The sequence below is a fragment of the Gallinula chloropus genome (assembly GCF_964237585.1).
Source record: "Gallinula chloropus genome assembly, chromosome: 4".
Lineage (NCBI taxonomy): Eukaryota > Metazoa > Chordata > Aves > Gruiformes > Rallidae > Gallinula > Gallinula chloropus.
This window is the reverse complement of record NC_140088.1, coordinates 72,299,020-72,313,607: the sequence shown is the minus strand read 5'-3', so window position 1 is coordinate 72,313,607 and position 14,588 is coordinate 72,299,020. Positions and strand designations below refer to the sequence as shown.

Sequence of the window (14,588 nt, the reverse complement as noted above, 5' to 3'; positions counted from 1 at the left end):
AGTGATCATAACCACAATACAAGAACACACCTCAAACCTAACTATCAGCAGATTGCTCCCATATCACATGGCAATTTAAAAGTCTGTTTCCTTCCTACACTTTCCCTGAGAATCGTTGGTTTGGTTTTTTCCTCACAAAAATACCGATTGCCTTACTCACCCTGAACGCTAGTCCTTGTAGAAATCCAGAGCAATATCCACTTCTAATCAAGTCTGATGACTTCTGTCTGCACTGGCTCAGCTTTTCACCCTAGCCTGTCCCAGAGCTACCCTACACCCTGGACTTCCCTTCAAATCCCTGCAGTCTTAGGTGCATGTTTTCAGGATCTGGCCAAAATGAGATCCATGTACAGAATGACGTAAATATTGTTTCTAAAACTCAAGTCATAGGTTTCCAGTAACCCAAACTGGAGCCTGTTCTCCCAGACCTTACACAGTAATGTTTTCAGTGTCTGGCCTGTTCATCAAATAGTATTCAAACAGATCTGGAAATAAAAAGCTTACTTGAGGTTTGTAAGAAGATAACGGTCTGCAGCCCAAACCCTCACTGTCTTTGTTATTTAACGCCTTCAATTTAATGGTCTTACCCTTGGAACTTACCTTCCTGGAATACACACGACACTCCCCACCCTATGTTAGCATGAATTCAAGTTCCCACCTATACTAAAATGCTACTCGTTGACCCTCTCCCTTGTACCAATCTGGCAACAGTGATTTTTTAATGGCAAAGTAAATTTAAACTCTTTTCCACTTAATTAAAAAAAAAAGGAACATACACATTTCCTAAAGATACCAGGAAGATTTTCTTTTTAGCTGTTCACAGTAAAAGTTGATCTGCATGTTCTGATATTTGGTGGTTAAGCACGGTTCTCTAAGATGAATGATAAATTAAGTAGATTTTATTTCAGCTATAGCACTTCTAATTTAAAGTCAATGGATTTTAATCTTAAATACATAGTCCATTAAGATTATTCCATAGTCCATTCTGTTTGCTTCCAATTAATGGTAACCATATCTCATATTTTGTTGGGGATAATCAAGCATGCCTTTGCAATTTAAAGTTGTTTATCTGTCTCTGTATTGTCATTTATATCTGGAGATTCACTAACAATCATTGATGGATGAAAAATATTCTCTTTCTAGGTAATTACTAGAATAAGCTGCTAAGCAAAGAGTGCTGTTTCTTGCTTTAGGCAGCAAGCTATTCCCATCAGATTACATGCAAGCAGATTAAAAAATTCTTAGTAACCACCACCTTTATATGAATTTGTACATGATAAGTATTGCTATTCTATACACTAAAAAAAGGCCTGATTTTTTTTTCTGCTCATGTATAGTCTAGTAACTAACTGCTCCTAATTCTGAGCATGTAACTCTCTGGATAAACCCTGTATGTGGGAATTAGTTCCATGAAAAAACAGCATGACTGTGGTCAAAAGTTGACTGATCTTACAGTACACATGGAGATATGTGAAAGTCGGGTGGTGACAGAAAAGAAATGGAGTAAATCACCAGCATAGGAAGAAACTAGATGACCACAGTGTCCAACTGGTGAAATAATCAGTGCTGCAGTACTGCCCTCCTCCCACCACTAATGTTTTCTTCCACTGTGTCATTCAGCATATGTTCAGGCATTAAGGTTTTGCTGCTTCATTCAAAAGCTAAGAATGAAAGAGGGCAGAAAATACCCCAATTAAATTTGAGTCTTGCTGTCTTATCATTGGTTCGCTGCTTCATTCAAAAGCTAAGAATGAAAGAGGGCAGAAAATACCCCAATTAAATTTGAGTCTTGCTGTCTTATCATTGGTTCAACTTTGTTGTAGGGGCCCATAAAACACAATACACTCCAGATAAAAGTGATAATTTTTTTTTTGCTCATTGATCTTGTACATTCAGCTACAGATTGTTGTGAATAACAGATGATATTTAAAACAATATGCAGCCTGAGCTCTAACAGCAATTAGGAACTGATGAAGATGTTCTAATGATTTAGGGGGGAAAAAAAAGTCCTTAAAGCAGAGAGACACGTGTATTTACAGTGTAAACCATCTCTCCTTTGGCTTTGCCTTGAGCACAAGAGAGGAAATAAGTTAGCAACTGGTAGCTACTTATTACATAAAAAGTCAGAGCTGCTTCAGCTGTTCTAACAGATACTGATGGAATGTCGGTCATATGAAACTTAACTATGTCCTTTTCTTTTTCCTCCCTCACCTTGAAACAGGGTCCTGATGGTTTACCAATGCCTGGCTGTTGGCAAAAGGTAGGATGGGCTGAGCTTTTTCTTTTCGGGGCAATCCGTCCTTGGCACACCAAAAAGCCTGTCATGGTCATACTGAACAGTATCAAGATATACTTCAGAGCCTCTGAGACAGATGTATGCAGCAATGTATAATAAGACCTCTCCCAGACATTAGTTGTTGTGATGAGGTTGTAACATATGCAGAAGTAATAACTCATTGAGACGGTATTGTAGAAGGAGTTGGTGTTAGATTTCTGTCACATCCAAGACTTTTCTCTTTCATATGAAGACTCACATATCCTTTGGTTTCTGTACATTATCAGTGCTCTCCCATTCTTTATAAAAACTCATGGATGTGGCATTTTTTTTGTCAAACATTAATAGTGATCTATTATGATACTATTTTTCTGGTTTAGTTAGAAGATCAGTGCATCCTGCCCTTCTCTTTGCCATACCTTCCTAGACTTTAATACATTCTCCTGGTTGTTATGTTGTATGCAGATGTTAACCAGCAACATTAATTTAGTAAAGATTTTACCTGGACAGCGCTAGATTTATAGACATAGCATTCAGAATACTGTAGGTGGAGGAATACTTCCACATAAATAATACATTAGAGCGCATGACTGAAATCCTGGGTGCATTTATCTCTGAAGAATAGCTGGTGCTGAGGAAATGATGATCCTTATTTGCAACTCTGCTGTATCTATGGATTTGGAATGGAAATCTGAAATACTGATTTACTAATTTGATTAATCTGTATCTCTTTTTGTCTCTGCAGTGATGAATCTAACCTTACAAGCATGAAGTTGTGTATATAGTGCTCCTCTTTTTGTATTTATAGTTGAAAACTGAAAATTTGGTTTTACAAGTCTGAGATATGTTTACATGTAGCTGCTTCTACTTGTTTGCAATAGTCCATGTGTACATCTTTTTTTTTTCACTAACATCTGCAGTTAGATGATAGATAACTGCAGGATAAACCTGCAAGGATTCTCTCTTTAATGAGAGAGTTCTTGATACAGTGATCAGTAATAGAAATCTGATTATCTGATTATTTCTGTAAATTCTTATATTTTGGCTTGTGGACACGCATGGACAACGAGTGCCATGAACTAGTTTACAAGAAATTGTGACCAAATAAGAGAAAAATGCTATGAAATGTACTGTACCAGCTGCCATTGGAGTTTACTGACTTGGCTTCCATGTCCATCTTAAACACTTCACTGATTCATGCCACTGTATCTGCTTGTACAGACTAAAAGCATGAGTTTGTGTGCCAAACCTGCTTGTTGTGTGATCACGTCATGTGCTAAATGGCTGCTCACAGTGACTTTTGATTCCAGTTTCTGAAACATTTCCTTTTGTCACCTCAAGGGAGTCACACCATGGCTTATTGCTAAAAAGAGATAAACCAGAGGAGGATAGAAAGAGGCCTTGAATTTTGGGGGAATAGAGTTCCAGCTGCAGGTGGATGGCTTCCAGTCTTGGGGGTCACCTGGCCCCTTTGCTCAAAGAGGGTCCAGCCTGTTAATCAGCATCCGTTTGCCTTGCACTGCTCACGGTTGTGGAGACATTCACGATAGGACCTGTCGAGTCCTTAATCGAGAAGGAAAGAAGTTTGAAGAAGAAACCAGACTTCTCTGTGGGTTGTTTGAAAAGGTTGCAGAGGTGCTGCAGCGATCATTTGATGGCAGACACCACCTGAGACCAGAAGCTTCTCAGCCTTACTCAAGGATGGACAGAGCATTAGCTCTGCATATTGTATTTTGTGACTGCCAGAGGAAGAACGTTCTTGAGGTGGGGATGAATCAAAACATCCTTCTCTGGAGGAGGAGGAGGTTAATGGAACTGACCAGAGACATACATACGATGGTGTGGTTTTCAGGTGATTCAGTTTCAATTACACAAAAATAACTGAACTTCTCTGCAGAATTTTGGAAGCTATGGTTAATTTTGTTTCCTTTTCTCATAGCTGTTGCCATAAAGGATGCATTTCAATACTCTGTTCAACATTTGTGATGATGGCATTGAAGATAATACTTCAAGCCACGTGTTCATTTTGTTTCAGTATTAACAGTTTTTATGTGAAAGTCTTTGAAGCCTTTATATCTAAAAAAGAAAAGAGTTTATTTTTGTGTTTCACAGACTGATTTATTCATCTTGTTGTTCTTCTGCTGTTACAGTGACCTTAGTAGATATTATTACTCGAAAAGTATTGGAGAGAAATAATTCTGTGTGATTACCACTGCACACTTGTCACCACGCTACATGGTCAGAGTTGTTGGTATCTCTCCATTTCTGTTCTTCTAGAGAAGCATTGGAAAAGTTGTGCTTCTCCACTTTTTTTTTATTGTTAGAAATACTTAATTGGTGCACATTTGTAGTTTTTGCCACGAGGTATTTTTTCCAGTTTTGAGTCTTCATCTGGTGCACTGTATGTAGTTTGAGAGACTCCTTTATGAGAAATGGTGCCGTATTTGGCAGATGGAAATTCTTTTTATATCACTTCCGTTCCTAGTGTATAGCAGGATGATCCCAATTTTTTAGTTGCTTTTCTGGGAGTTGTCTTTCATATGTAGGCCAAAACTGAAGCTGAGGAAGACAGCCTGTCTCCGTCCATGTGTGGGCATCTTGCCCTTCTTGGAATGCACATTCTTCCTTGCTCCATCATTTCTGAATCATGCAAAGATGGGGACTTGCTGTGGTTGCTTCACAATATCGGATCAAAGGAAATGTGATATTTCACTTTGCTAATTTTTTACTGTCATTTTGGTGTATCAGAGACAAAAGCAGCTTTTCATGGGGGGAAAATCTCACATGAATTTTTAAAACAAAATTAATTTAGTGGCCTCTATCTAATAGAACCTTACTAATTTAAAAATTTACAACACTATATATACAGGATATATATATATATATATAGTTTTAGTGCTCAATTCCATCTTTCCAATAGTAATAAATAAATAAATGTTCTCAGATAAAAGGAAAAATGCTTTTATTTGCTTGAATTTAGAGATGTGAGTATCAACCTGTTTAAATACTCGTGATTACAATAGTAAAATCCTTCACATGGCATAGGCTGAATACAGATTAATAATCAGAGTTCTACAGCAGTAGTGTGAATGAGGGACTTTCCAGAAAGGGGACAAGAGGAGCACCATGTAAACCCTCCCACTTGCCAGTTTTAGTCACTAGCTCAAAAAAACAACAGGCTGAGGAGCAAGCTGCCTAACCGAAAAGGTTCCCTTATGACTGTGTCCTGACTTGGCACATTTGGCTAGGTACATTATAGATATGAAGACTAGAAGTTGAATGTTTTTATAAAATTTTAAATACTGGCAATCATACAGTAAGATGAGATTTTTTTAAATGTCCCTCAGAATATTCAAATGCAAGATCAAGTAGGATGTTTGATGTCTGGCTAGATGTTTTAGCAGTTCCATATCAAGAGTGTCCACAAAAATAACTCATTTAAGAAACAGCAACATGGCAGAGACCTATTAAATGCATGCTGTCATTAGCACTTTTATATTTTTTTTAATTTGTGTATCTATATTTTTTAACTTATAGCATCCATCTCTATATGCATCAACATAGCTAACAGAACCTTGGTTCATGATTTTTGCATTCAGGAAATAATTACAGACACTATTGTTAAGCGCTAGTCAAAACTCAGTGCTCTTTTAACTCCCTGACACTGAGACCCTGCTGAAGAAACACTTAAGCACCTTTATTTGCTTCCTTTATCTCTCACCAGGCAGGAATACTACTACCTTTTTTTTTCTTTCCTCCAAATAATTTAAGTTAACTTTTTTAAACTTCTGTACTCTTCAATATCATGAGGGGTTTGTTCCATTTAAATGACCCCGGGTGAACAGTAGATATTTGCAACTTGAAGACTCGCTTGAAATGAAACCCAGCAGAAAATCTAATCCAGGAAACTTGCATGTTCAGTACAAGAAAAATAGCAGAATTCAGTTTAATATTTCATCCAGTCAGGCACCCTGTGAAGACTTGGAACATGTTTATTTTGTTGAAAAAAGCAACTTTTTTTGGTGCTAGCCTATCTTTTTTTCTTTTGATGGCAAAGCTACAGTTTGAACCACCTGTGTGTTGTTCTGTCTTTTAGTAGCATTCCTCCAAACAGATATGAGTTGTTTTGTTTAGTTTGTGACAGGAACAGTAGTTCCTCTACCAGTCTTTTCAGCTGTGGAAATGTGTAGTGGTATTAGTCTACATGATTACTATATCCCCGACTTTTTCAGGTGTGATTAATTCTTGTTTCTTTGAGAGTTTTCGGTATTTGTTTCATACCAAGTTTTGTAATCATCTGTTACTCCAGTGGATTATAACTACACTGTGCAGAAGCCCTGCTACGGAAGCACTGTATGGAGTATGTCTGACAAACATGGTCCTTGTCTTCATATTCGTAGATTAGCTACGGGGAATCTTTCTTTCAGGATGCTTTGGACAGATGCTGGTTTTTCCTGAGGTGAAGCATGAAACATTAATTCATGGAACAATGATACAATGTATTTTTTGATTTATATTTTTATTTATTGCTGATTTTGATGTCACATTCTGATAGTGTAGCAAGGCAGAATGACACTCTTCATCCAGCTGTTTATATAGTATTTAGTCTACTGTGTAAGTACTAAGAATGAGTTTCAGAATAATCAAATCCATGTACCTGCACATGTGCAAAGTGCAAAGTTTATAAAGGGATAGTTCTTAAGATTGGTGTACAGTGTGGAAAGTTAGCGTTGGCTCCGCTGAGTGTTGCACTTGTGGAAGAGTTCACGTGAGTATCAGTTACTCAGTTACAATGCAAGTCCCAAGAGAGGCGAGCAGACCTTTGGTCCGTTTGAGGAGCTGATGCTGTGTAAGGCTGAGGACCATGTCAGGAGATGCGGTTCAGATCCTGGATCCCATCGGGATTTAGACAGTTGTCCCACCTATGACCGCAGAACTGGGATTGTAAACCTGGACTCAGCCACGCGGGGCTCTTCTTTGCTTTCCTCAGCAATGAAACAGGGAGAGTGATGCATCTTCCCCTTGCTAAGCACCTTGGGACACGCAGAAGCAAGGACCCAGGTCTTGTGCTTAGTAACGAGGGGAATGTTATCGGCTTCAACAGCAGGGTTTTGCCTATATCAGGGCCGCTTCAGTGAGTAAAAACAGCAGAGAGACTGTCGCCCTGTTGAATGTGATGGAGATGCTCCAGGCAGGCAGAAGTTGACCTTTCATATTTCCTGATCTCTGCCACCTGACCATCTTAAATTACATTTTTTTAATCTCTGTATTTTACCTAGTGAGACACTTAGATTTTCACACTAAAGAGTCGCACAAACACCAGTATCTGCAGAGACAGTGGTCAAAAGAAAGTCTCATTTCTAGTCATTGCAAAAAAAGGATTCAGTTTCAGTGACCAGAATTAAAGCTGACATCTGGCTATTTTTTTTTACGTTTCTGCGACTTGCTTTTATCGATCTGAATGTGGCTGTGATGTCAAAATGAAGGTTTTCTTGCACCCTCTGTTATTGAAGTACATTACGTGGTGGTTGGATTCATTAAATGCCGTTAGAAACAAGTGCCTACCGCCATTGTATCGGACAGAATTTGAAAAAGATGCTCCACAGAATGAGTGGAGTTTGTATTTAAAAGAAAAAAAAGGATTTGAAGTGTTGTTTTTGTTTCATTTTGTTTTTAAATGCATTCAATTATCAGTGCTGCTTGGAAATTGAATTTTCATTGGAAAACAGGGGGCCTTAACTTAACTTGGGACCGTTAGTGTTTTATTTGTTTCTATTTAAAAAAGAAATTGTATGAATTTCCCAGATACCATTGGTACTTGCACACTTCTTGAAGTATTATGAAGAGTTGAGTTGGTGGAAGAATGTTTTACATATTGTTAACATATATGTGGATATTCTTATATTATTGTACATGTTTTGGAAAGTATCACACAACTTTAAAAATGTTACTAAGATGTATGTATCGGACTTTTTCCTTTGGAAAATATTATATATTTTTATTTGTATTTTTTACTTTTTTTAGCTCATCTGTATGTGATGTTATTTTTGTATTGCAAATGGTCTCGTAAATGCAGTAGGAGGGAGAAAAATACAAAGAAAAGTAATTTGGCAAGGATTGCAATGCTTGCATGGGGAAAACACATGGGTCAGTATCATATTGTCGACACTAGAAGTATTTTGAGTGTCTTAGCACTGTAAATATGTCACGAGACCTCTTTTGATGAGTAGTGTAAAGAATCGCAAGGTTTTAATCACCCATTTTAATTTGTTAATAATCACCACTTTCTTGTGGCCTCTGGTCCTGACTTAATGGAACCCAATCAAACAGCATGCTTTTGTTTTTATTATTAAAATTTCTCCTTGTTTTTCAGTTGAATACGGTTTTGTTTTCTTTCAGTTTTGTACTTCAGGTTTTGTTTCTTGCTTGTGAGAAGTTGATCTTCAGAATTATTTTTACACTATTTATGATTTATTTTCATAATGTAAAAAGTGTGTAATTATTAAAATAATAATCCAACCATTGGTGCTGATTTTGCATAGTTATAAAGTTCTTAGTGTTGGTGCAAAAAAAAAGGTGTTCTGGTGTGTCTGGATTGAAGGAGCACGTGCTGCGTTGTGCCAGTCTGTAGTTTGAAGTCCAGTACGGGTCGTGTCAGTCAGTGTTCACATTCACACAAAAATTGGGGCCTTGGCACCACATACCATTTTCCTACAGCGGGCAGTAAACCTCCCTGCACCTCCCTCTTCTTAATTAATATATCTTCTCCCTTCAAATGGAAACAGGCTTCTTTGCTAAACAGGCAGTACAGGCTGTGGGCTACTTACAAAAGTAAGGAAGGCAGAAGCTTTGCTCCAAACCTTGGAGCCTTTCCTCGCCCTGGAAAAAGCTGCAAGGATCTTTGTATCTAACCAGAAGTCAAGACTATTGCTTTGGAAAGTCTACGGGCATCCTACAAAGAAATAAAGCTGAAAAACACCAGCCTTCCCATTCTGTAATACTGAAGGTGAAAAATAAACCTGAACTGCTGAGAAAGGCAGGCATATGTGGGGCAGTGTCACAAGTAACAGTGCCAGGTAGAAATTGTGATGGTCTGTTTTACCACAAATCCTGTTTGCTCTGAAAAGATGGATAATTATTGTGAAACACTATATTCTCAAGCATCCTGGTCTAAGACAATGTATTTTTGCAGGATTCTCCTTGAACAAATGACTTTTCTTCAAAAAATACAACATTGGGCAGCAGCTGTAATCTCTTCAAAGCATTATTTAAATGTTTGGGTTTTCTCAATCCCCAACTATTCCAGACAAACAAAACGCTCCCATTGTTTCCCCTTCCTTCACCTCAAAAATGTAGTCTGTCCAGCTGAGACACCAAGTGAGTTCCATGGGGCTTTGACCTCTACTCTAAACTCATGGTAATCTCCATAAACGACTGTTAATCTTATCTAGCTCATGGCGGGGGGGGGGGGGGGGGGGGCTAAAAATACCTTTGCTCCCTTTTCCCAGGGGAGGTACTTACAGCTTACTGTGCCCAGTGTTCCCAAGTAAGCACCCGGTGATGCCGACAGCTGACACAGCTGTTCCATGCTGCATGTGTGGCTGCCACCCCAGGCAGACAGTGCTCATCCAGGCAATGGCCTCGCTTCTGCTGCAGTCACTCTTGGACTTTTCTTCCTTCTGGCTTCCTTCTTCCTCCTCCTTTCATAGAGGAGGGGAAGTGGTTCTAGGTGCTGCTGCCACCGCCCCGATAAGAAAGAAGCGCAGTGCGTGTTCTGGAGAAGTCCCTTCTACTCTTCCTCCTCTTGGTGCCGTGGCTGCTGTGATGTCAGCCAGGTCTCTGTAAGCACTCTGCCCGCAGTCTCTGTGGGCTTGGTAGTGTCATGACTGTTATGGTGACAATCACTGTGCTCTGGCTGCTGCGAGCTGTCTGTGGGTTTCCCATTCAGTCCCCTTGCTGCCTCCCCGTTATTCTGCAGTATTGCACTCCCCTCTCCAATCAGCCCTCATCTAATCAATACCCTACAACCTTCACGCCCGTGGGAGATGGCTTTCCTCTGGCATTCCCTCCTCTCCACACACCTCCTTCATCATTTTGCGATATGCCAAAGCACACACAGGGCTGCACGTAAAATACCTTCTGCTTCTCCATCTCTCTATTTTTATTTTTTCATTCTCTCCCTCTCATTTTTTATATTAGCAGAGCTTTTAATTAAACATTTAAAGACCATTACTCACATCCAACACTGCTTTATGGACCTACTAAACCTGCTTGTCCCTACTCATTTGTAACAAGGACTCTACAGACGTCTGAAAAATGCAACAGAAGTGGCTTTTTATATCCTCATCTCACACAACTCGTGGTTCAATTACAATAACCACACAAAAATGTTTGAAAACAAAAAGAACAAAACAAAACAAGGAGCTGACAAAGCATTCGTATTCTGGCAAGTAGTAACGACTGCCCCCAAATAGATATCAAAAGAAAACAAACAAGGGAATGCCAAAACACTTAAGTCATGTTCCTGCAAGCAGAGTCTTTTGGTCTCCCCAACATTACTAGTTTGTCTTCTCTCCTGTTCTGCTGATTTCCAGACCGAGTTTTCGCAGGGCTCCCCCTTCTCCAGGCTGCAGTAGGAAAACACACTGGATCTGAATTCTTGCTCAAAACGTGGAGCTTGGGTGCTCCATGTCCATGTACATATGTATGTATATGTTTGCATATATGTACATATGTATGTGTCTATATACAACTGTATGCAGAGATATATATGCATAGAAACATATATACACATGATGTATAGTGTTCAGGAAAACACTGTGCACAAACCTCCTCAGATCACAGTCCGCCGGTATAGTTTTACTTGAGCTGTTTTATTTTGTCTCTGAGATCAAAGGTGGAAACAGCTCCTGTCACATCAACCCAGATGCAGGCTTTTCATGTGCTTATGCCAAGACGGAATGTTCAGTAACAAATATCCTGATTATTTTTTTGCATGCAGGTTACAACTTGACTTTTCCAAGTGCCCACACCTACTCTGAGCAGTCACAAGCTCTCACTAGCATCACCTTTGCCTGGTTGCTCCTTCCTGGGGTTAACAAATATCTGGCAACTTTTTGTGAGCTCTTCTCTTTGGCCTATTAACATTGTTGTGAGGTAATTGATTCTGATTGAGATAAAACTGATAAAAGAAAAAAGTAACAAAGAAAAACCCGCAAAACAATCTAAGATATCACCTCTCACTCTTGTATTGATTTGCTTGTGTCAGAAAGATGTGTTCAGAATAAATTTGTCATTTAAAAATCTGGAACTGTAAACACTAGAGGTAAATTCAGCCCTGTAATGACTCTCAACAAAAGTGACTTGGGACCCAGCAAGCGTGCAAATGGCCCTGGAAAGCAATGCAGCCAGTGAAGCTCACGGAGTAACACTACCTCTCCCTTTTCTGCCTCCCCTTGATCTATTCATACCAATTAACAGATCCCATGCTCCACTGACTCAGGTGCTTGCCGGACGGATCACCTACTGCATCAACTCCAGGTGAGTCTGTTCCCTGTTCAGCGCAAGCACCAACTGTCTGCCTTCCCTGAGAAGGTGCAGATGGGTATGGTTTGTCTGTCTGTAGAGCTGAAACCGATCCTTAGTGCTGATCATTTCCCACTGACCATCTGTAATGGGTTTGCTGCTCGAAGTGCATTACCAATATATTGTTTTTCAGAGGTACAGTAACTCCTTAAGCAGTTAAGTAGGGAGAGGAAGGCACCTTGCTTGGATGCTTTGAATAACTCATTGAAATATTTACTACTTTTCATCATTAATCCAGGGAGCCAGGCTGCTGGTTGCTGGTCCCCTGCCAGGACAAAGTGCTTAAACTAAGCATAGAAAAATAATCAATTAAAATGTTGAGAAAGCAAACAGAGCAGGATGGAGAAAACACTATGGGTGTTTTGTTTCTTGTTTTAAAGTGGTTTGGGTTTTTTTAAATAAACTATTTTAATAATTCTGTATATCGTGGAGAAATAGCTGCTAGTATTTGCTCCACAGCATTATGAGGGCAAGTGGAAGGAGCAGAAGAGGTCTAAAACAGCCAAGTGACAAGGTGCTAAAAAGCCCTTTGTCTTGGTCAGGGTCTCTCTCTACTAATCAGAGGGGAGAGACCTCCACTGCCCTAAACATGAGACTTGGCAGGCTTCTTCCTGCTGGTAACATCAGAATAGCATGCAAGACCTGTGAGCCAAGAGAGAGGGATATTTTCTTGATCGTTACACCTCTTCCTATGGCTGTAAGGAACAGAAAAGCAACCCCCTTTCTAACAAGCTGCTTCATCTACCGCTCTCAGGTTCCACGATGGAAGTTTAGCATTGCTTTAAGCACACACTACTCTAACAGCAAGCAACCTTCGTTTTCCTCAGCCTGGAACAAAAAAAAAAAAGCCCTGATCCCCAGGCAGCACTAGCTGCTGACACACGCTTGCAAAGGAGCAGCAGTACAGCGGTTTGCATACCCCTTAAATCTGTTCGTCGTCCAGGGTTTGTGTGCGAGCAAGACCCAGCGGGTCAGCACAGGCAGCTGATAGCTCTCTGGTGTGGGCGCTGGCAGAGGGCAGGCACCATGGGCAGCCAAAGCATCTCCCTGAAACGCCTGTGGACGCACGGGCTGGGCTCGTTGCCATCCCTGCCTGGGCTCAAGCCTTTCTTTATGTTACTATTACAAAGGGATTGCAATTAGGCCGACTACATGGAGCATATGGCTTGAACTACATCTACCCTATCCTAAATATCATTCCCAGCTTTCAGAGAATGATGTTTGGGATAGAGTAGATGTAGTTCAAGCTTTCAGAGATGTGGGCAAAATGGAAAAAACATTGTGGACAGCGTTCCCGACAGGCTCTGGCTTGATTTGGCTGTTAGGAGATCTGAACGGACATTCCCTTCTTGAGACACAGGAATGAATCTCAATGCTGCCTTCGCAGTACTGCCCCAGCTGACAGCTTGGATAACTCCCTTGTGTCTTACAAGGCTGTGTTTCCTTCTGTCCAGACAAGGTAGAAGACAGGCAGCTGCTGTCTGCTGAGATAAAGAGCTGTAGCTGCTGGTGCTTCCTACTGCTCATGCTACATGGCTGGTTGGTTGACTAGTGATGTAAGATTGCCAGTGGAGCAGGAAAGGTACAGATCTTCAAAATTAACACTGCCTGAAGAAGGGAAAGGGAATGCCTGTAGGGAAAGACAGCTGACATGACTGTACAAGCAGAAAGGTGGCTTACTAGCAGATAAAAAAAAAAAAAAAAGTTAAGCTCAGGAAGTGCGTTTCTTCCATATGCAAAATTTGGGATGAGTTGCTGGATACCTATCTAGAAAAGACAAGTATCATCAGCACAGGCATAGGAAACTGTGGCTTTATATACGCTCTCTGCAAACCCTTCCAAGCAGAGTGCTGCAAGTGGTGGCACAGGAGAACTACAGATGGGGTAGCGGGGATGTGGGCACAGGGTTTGCTGCTGTCAGCCCATGCAACTCAAGAAGCAGCCTCCAGAAGATGAGAAGGTGGAACCGCATCGGAGAGTACATAACTCTGAGGTGTTCCACCAGCTGCTTCGCTGTTTTGAAATGTGATGCCTGGTGATGGGAATTTTGCCCTTCTTTTCCCCATGAAATCACCCCCTCTTTCTCTTCTGGGTTTGGATGGATCATTTATCTTATGTGTTTTATCAAGGGTAATGGTGAAGAAATGTTACTTCTGTATTGGCAGTCTGGTTAGAAAGAGATCGTAGGACCTATTGTACTTAGTTTTTGGCTGGAAAAGCGTGTACCAGGGAATCAGAGCACAGAGCGTGAGAGCCCTTTTCTACTTAGGTGTATAGTAACAACTCCGAGCTCTGAAAGAGTTGTCAGGACCTGGAACAGGCTGCCCAGGGAGGTGGTTGAGTCACCATCCCTGGATGTGTTTAAACAAAGGGTAGATCAGGTGCTTAGGGGTATGGTTTAGCATAGGACCGGAACACTTGGACTCGATGATCTTAAAGGTCTTTTCCAACCTTGTGATATTGTGATTCTGTGAACACAGAAAACCATAGCTCTCACTAATTTGCCCTGCTTTACAAGAAAAATGGACGCTGGCCTTGGTGGGCGCATACAAGGGCATTTCTCAGCTTACAGTCATGACAGGTTCTGGGAGACAAGGAGCTCCAGTGGGAGCAGGGCGGCCGCCCGGCTGCCCCGCCGGCCCTCGGCAGCGAGCCGCTTGTGGTGCAAGTTGGTGCCGTCCGGCCTCGCTGGCAGCACCCGGGGGCGCGGGGGAACCCGCGGCTCAGC

General features: G+C 40.8%; 1 protein-coding gene across 1 annotated transcript in view; it reads left to right on the top strand.

The window, feature by feature from the left end:
- Window positions 1–3,652, top strand: part of COL25A1 (collagen type XXV alpha 1 chain) — a gene marked incomplete at both ends in the record, with an annotated part of 297,516 nt that extends 293,864 nt beyond the window's left edge. The window contains 2 exons of the mRNA XM_084264091.1: window positions 2,222–2,260; window positions 3,617–3,652. Coding sequence (XP_084120217.1) covers window positions 2,222–2,260; window positions 3,617–3,652 — 75 coding nt within the window. The remainder of the gene's footprint in view (window positions 1–2,221; window positions 2,261–3,616) is intronic.
- Window positions 3,653–14,588: the final 10,936 nt, after the last annotated feature.